This window comes from Podarcis gaigeae (assembly GCF_964106915.1).
Source record: "Podarcis gaigeae genome assembly, chromosome: 13".
NCBI lineage: Eukaryota > Metazoa > Chordata > Lepidosauria > Squamata > Lacertidae > Podarcis > Podarcis gaigeae.
This window is the reverse complement of record NC_139689.1, coordinates 47,594,391-47,600,390: the sequence shown is the minus strand read 5'-3', so window position 1 is coordinate 47,600,390 and position 6,000 is coordinate 47,594,391. Positions and strand designations below refer to the sequence as shown.

The 6,000-nt window shown below is 47.5% G+C and overlaps 1 protein-coding gene across 5 annotated transcripts in view; it reads left to right on the top strand.

Annotated features, from left to right (window-relative positions):
• CDKL2 (cyclin dependent kinase like 2) overlaps nucleotides 1–6,000 on the top strand; it is a 29,902-nt gene continuing 23,902 nt past the window's right edge. For 2 of the 5 annotated variants that reach the window (XM_083709481.1, XM_083709485.1), the window contains exons 1-3: nucleotides 1–267; nucleotides 2,281–2,429; nucleotides 4,517–4,714. In XM_083709481.1, coding sequence (XP_083565607.1) covers nucleotides 4,547–4,714 — 168 coding nt within the window. In that variant the 5' untranslated portion in view covers nucleotides 1–267; nucleotides 2,281–2,429; nucleotides 4,517–4,546. The remainder of the gene's footprint in view (nucleotides 268–2,280; nucleotides 2,430–4,516; nucleotides 4,715–6,000) is intronic. The other 3 variants (XM_083709482.1, XM_083709483.1, XM_083709484.1) reach the window with 3 other exon arrangements.

Genomic DNA, 6,000 nt, shown 5'->3' with positions numbered 1-6,000 from the left:
GCGGCAGGCTGGCCGTTGCCCCTGGTTACCGCCCGGGCCCCGACGTTCCATTCGCGCGCCGCCCGCCCCCGCGCGCTGCTGCAGCTGCAAAAGAAGTCCCTGCGCCGTCGGAGGGCGCGCTGCTGCCGGGGGCACGGCGGAGAGAGCTCGCCCCGACTCGTGGAGGGCGGCAGGTGAGTGGCAAGTGCCAACTCCGGGATCCCCGGTGCTGCGTATGCTTTTCAAGAAGGAGGTGCGGGTACCCACCTCCCAGGAGCCGCAGCAAAGGTATTTTTTTGGGGTGCCAGCTGGGCCCCGCGACCGTGGGTGCCCGGAGCCGTGGGTGCCATGCAAGGTGCACGGCCCTGGCACCGACCTCTGTGGGTGCCCGGCCCCTTCATGGGGAATTTTGTGGGTGCTCGGGCACCCAGGGAGTCGGCACCTATGTTCGACAGTATGCCAGTCTGTGCCACCCCAGAGGCTGCCTCGCAGCTGCCTCCCTTCCTCGCACGTCGGAGGAGCCACTGCCAGAAGAGTCTCCTGCCATCTCTGCCCTGCCTCTGTTTCCCACAGGATCGGGCGCAAGGGGGCTGGATCGCCCCTTGGATGCGCTGCCCAAAAAGCCAACTGGCAGAGGCCTGCTAAGGCAGGTTCTACAGGGGCAGCAGATTCTGGCATAAATCTTGGAATGGGGCCCAGGGGTCATCTAGCTCAACCCCCCTGCAATGTGGGGTTCGAACCCACAGCCCTGAGATTCAGAGTCTCCCTTTCTACCAACTGAGCTATTTTCGCAGTAGCTTCCTTCCATCTTTGTTCCCCGTTCTTCCCTCACCCCTTTTTCTCTGGTGAGGGGGGGGGCTGTTTTGTGGTTCCCCTCAGGTGCCAAAATGTCTTGGGCCGGTCCTGGGTCCAGGGGCAGGTGATGAGTGGAAGATGCAATGGTACACAGAAGGGACAAACAGGGAACCGCAGGCAACAGTAGCAGCTCTTAAGGTGGCCGGGTGAAAGAGGATTGGTCACATACAACCTGTAAGATTTGTGTAGTTGTTCTTCTTTGGATCAAGCCTAATAGGACAATTCCAGAGGGTGCTGTAGGACTACAGTGGTACCACAGCTTACATACGCTTCAGGTAACATACGCTTCAGGTTAGAGACTCCACTAATCCAGAAATAGTGCTTCAGGTTAAGAACTTTGCTTCAGGATGAGAACAGAAATCGTGCGGCGGCGGTGCGGCGGCAGCAGGAGGCCCCATTAGCTAAAGTGGTGCTTCAGGTTAAGAACAGTTTCAGGTTAAGAACGGACCTCCGGAACGAATTAAGTACTTAACCTGAGGTACCACTGTATTAGGATAGCTCAGCTTGTAGAGCACGAGACTCAGAATTTCCGGGTTATGGATTCAAGCCCAATGTTGTGCAAAAGATTCTTGGACTAAATGGACCTTGTGACCATAGCTTTCAATGTTTCCCTTTTTTTTAAGGGGAATTCCCTTATTCCGAGGACGCGGGTAGCGCTGTGGGTTAAACCACAGAGCCTAGAGCTTGCCGATCAGAAGGTCAGCGGTTCGAATCCCCACGACGGGGTGAGCTCCCGTTGCTCGGTCCCTGCTCCTGCCAACCTAGCAGTTCGAAAGCACATCAAAGTGCAAGTAGATAAATAGGTACCGCTCCGGCGGGAAGGTAAACGGTGTTTCCGTGCGCTGCTCTGGTTCACCAGAAGCGGCTTAGTCATGCTGGCCACATGACCTGGAAGCTGTATGCCGGCTCCCTCGGCCAATAAAACGAGATGAGCGCCGCAACCCCAGAGTCGGCCACAACTGGACCTAATGGTCAGGGGTCCCTTTACCTCTTACCCTTATTCCGAATAGGATTCCTCGCAAGAAAAGGGGAAAGTTGACAGCTATTCCTTGTGACCCCCATCCAGCAATTCCCACGGGGTGAATTGGTGGTGATTGGTAATAATTTTTATAATCTTGCTACAGGTGCTTGCCTCTTTGTTTAGCCAGCCAAGTGCCACACTTTTAAAATTTGGGTGGAAAATGGTGCTGATTCTGCTTAATTGACTGTGATTTTATGTAAACTGTGTTACTTTTATTGTTGTTAGCTGCTCTGAGCCCGGCTTCGGCTGGGGATGGCGGGATATAAATAAAATTTTATTATTATTATTATAATTACTGTTGAGTACCCCCCAGAAAAAAGCACAGCCAATTACTAAATTTTATGCACTCTGTTCTAACATCTAAGCTACTTTGAAGGGGGTTGGAAAGCAGCTTATATAAATATTTTTTATTTTATTTTATGAAGGATTTGCCGGTCAGCTGCTGCAAGGTGGTAGTGTATTTGTGCTGTCTCGTAGTGTTGTTGGAAAGTGGGAAGAAGGATTGGAGATGCACCCATCTGCTTATTTAGTTACAGCTTTTTCCATACACACCTGCTGCATTGCTGTTTTAATAGTAAGTATGAACCATGTGTTTCTAGTTATTTGATAAAAACAAGGAAATGCAATATAGTATTTGGAACTGTGTGTGAAAGAACAATAGAAATATAGAGTCCATGACGTATAGCCACGCAAAGGCGGTGATCGCCCAAAGATTAAGGGATATTGCGAGACAGGAGGACATAGCCCGTGTGAAACCTGGGCTGTTTCTGGGGGAGCAGTTGTATCGGGCTGCTCCAGCTCGCTACCTGGCGGATATCCACTACGTGGAATACCGCAGACTATTTACCGCGGCTAGGCTGAATGTTCTTGACTCGGCGGTTCTGAAGGGAAGATATGGAGGAGTCCCATATGACCAGAGATTGTGCCATTGTGCGTTGGGTGAGGTAGAATCCACAGAGCACATTTTAATGAGCTGTCCCTTCTACAACGATTTAAGACAGTATCTTATAACCCCATACTTACCCCAGCTTAGTCCCCGACAAAGAGGAAAGCAGACAGCATATCTGCTAAATAAGTCTTCTAGGAAAACAACTTTGTCAGTGGCTAAATTCCTTTTCCTGGCACTCAAGCGTCGGAAACGTACAATTGAATGCCTTGATGTGGGTTATCTGTGAGAGGTTTAGTGCTGTTGCCCTACCTTATTCATGTACCCCTATGATGTTTTAGTTCATAATTCTGTATTGTGTTTTATTTCTGTGTTTTATTTCTGACTATCGGTCGAATAAAGGAAATTGATTGATAATACAATGAGTCTAAACGGAAGTTAAATGTATTTATTCTTTCTTTTTGATTCTTTTCATTATTGATTTCTTTTTTCCTTTTCCTTTTTTCTTCATGATTTTCTTCTCTTCTCACTTTTTCTTTTTTCTCTCCCTCCTTTTTCTCTTCCCCTCTTCCCTTTGGACTCTTTTCTTTCTTACCTGCTAAGAAAGAGACAAAGTTAAATATGAAAAGTTGACTAATTCAAAGCTAATAGTTTGTTATCTATTGTTAAAGATGGTTCGCCATAGCGAATAGCGAATTGATGTGTTAGTTATTGTAGATTTATTGTCGAATCTTAAAGAAAATTTATTAATTAAAAAAAGAAAGAAAAAGTGTTCCTCTTGCGATGGAAGCATACTGGAGACTATCCCAGTTGGTTGCCTGAATTAAATTTCTGGTTACTAGAGACAACTTTTGGACTGTGTTTTTCAAACATCCTGTTGCATGTTGAGGACCCCAAGACACCGCTGAATAAAAACACGTTCACACATCATTTTTGTTTTGGTTTTTGGCATAATTTTGGCCACAACTTTATTGAATTACAGTGAGTGGTTGCTTAGGTATTGGTTAGTGACTATCTCTTCCCACTTGGAGGTAGGAACAGAACTGACAACCGCAAGCCTGCGGAAGTCAGTAAGGGTAAACATTTTTGGGGAGAGAATAGAGCTGGGCGCAAGGCTCTCACCTCTCCCCAAATGCTTCCAGGGGCTCTTGCGTGGCCCTAGCTCCGTGCCAGGGGTTCGGTCAAGAGCATGTCAAGTCCCTGGATTCCTTTACCGGAATACCCTTGCAGTAGCAGCACTGGCGGGGCAGGCACAGCCAACCACATCCCCTCCATCAACCAAAATTAACCAAAGCCTAACTGCAACCTTACAAGTTGTGACAATTTGCTATGCAGTAGGCAAAACCCAAATGGCACCAGCCAAATGGTAAAATTCAGCGTGAACGAAAGCTAAATAAAGAGAGGGAGGGTGGGTAATCCGATGTGTGCAGCGAAAAGAAGAAGCTCAACGCTGCACACAGGGACCTATATAGCACCCCCATCAATCAAATTAAGTTGCAACCATCAATTTCCCCCAGCAACGTTGGAGGTGCCCAATCAAATTTGTGGCCATCCAAACTAACCCGCTCAGCAACAGGGAATGTCATGGTTGCTCCCACCACAACACATGGCTCTCCATGAAGGAGAACCCACTTGTTTGTGCTCCTGGTAACTAGACTGCCATGGAGAAGGCAGCCTCTGTCTTCAGCCCGAATGTCAAGCTGAAATGCCTCATTAAAAAAAGGATAACGAGCAGCTTCATCGTGCACAGGGTGACGCTGATTTCTCTCTCGTAGCCAAGCGATTCATCAGCTGCTTGAATCCAAATGGAAAAGTATGAGATCCTTGGGCTGGTGGCAGAAGGAAGCTACGGAATGGTGATGAAATGCCGGAACAAGGAGACCGGCAGAGTCGTTGCCGTCAAGAAGTTTCTGGAAAGCGAGGATGACAAAATGGTTAAAAAAATCGCCATGAGAGAAATCAAGCTTCTCAAGGTGAGCTTACTGCTGGGGATCTTCAGAGACGTGTAGCTCTTTTCTTTAATGAGTATAAGCTTCCTGACTTCGGATAGTCATAGTCAAAAGTCAGGTTGGCGCAGAACAATTGCCAGTATCTAACTGCATTATATAACAGTAATGTCATATATGTTTTAAGAAATAAATATGATTCTAAATGGGACGCGGGTGGCGCTGTGGGTTAAACCACTGAGCCTAGGACTTGCCGATCAGAAGGTCAGCGGTTCAAATCCCCGCGACTGGGTGAGCTCCCGTTGCTCGGTCCCTGCTCCTGCCAACCTAGCAGTTTAAAAGCACGTCAAAGTGCAAGTAGATAAATAGGCACCACTCCGGCAGGAAGGTAAACGGCGTTTCCATGCACTGCTCTGGTTCGCCAGAAGCGGCTTAGTCATGCTGCCCACATGACCCGGAAGCTGTACGCCGGCTCCCTCAGCCAATAAAGCGAGATGAGCGCCGAAACCCCAGAGTCGGCCACGCCTGGACCTAATGGTCAGGGGTCCCTTTAGCTGACTGCATTATATAACAGTAATGTCATATATGTTTTAAGAAACAAACAAGATTCTAAATAACTTCCGTAGGAGGTATTTTTGAATGGGCCTCTGCTCCCAGCTCTATTTAGCCCCACAATAAGAATTAGGTGGATTTTTTTCCTACAGTCTCCCCGCCCCCCTTAGAATGCAATGCCCGTTTGAAGGTAGACAGGAGCAGGCAGGTGCAAAGTTGTTCTGGGAACGCATTTTATCTGCATTCATTCTGCAGCTCAGCTCTGATTTTATACGTTTAGTCAACTTTGTGGGTGGCTTCTGGTTTCTGTAACTCCATATGGTAAGAATTTTTTTGATACAGCTTCCCACATGGTATGGGCAATTGCCGTGCTAATATTGGGCGCATATACCACATTTTTCCGTGTATGAGACTAGGTTTTCCTCCAAAAAAATAATGTCCAAAATTTGGGGGCGTCTTATACACAGATAGATCTCTCCCTGTTTTCTTAAATCCCCCCAAATAGGGGGAGTCTTATACATGGGGGCGTCTTATAGACGGAAAAATACAGTATATGGGCTGGTACAAATGCACGCATTCTAATCTGTACTTGAAAGATTGGGAACAGGATTATGTGTTCCCTTTCCCCAACACCTCCACTCTCCAGAACGAAAAACCCGTCTCGCCTTAACCATGGTTAATTGGTTTTTCTGCAGTAAGTGCTAACCAGGGTTTCATCTTAATCAGACTTTGAAACTGACTGCTGTGGTTAAGATGGAACT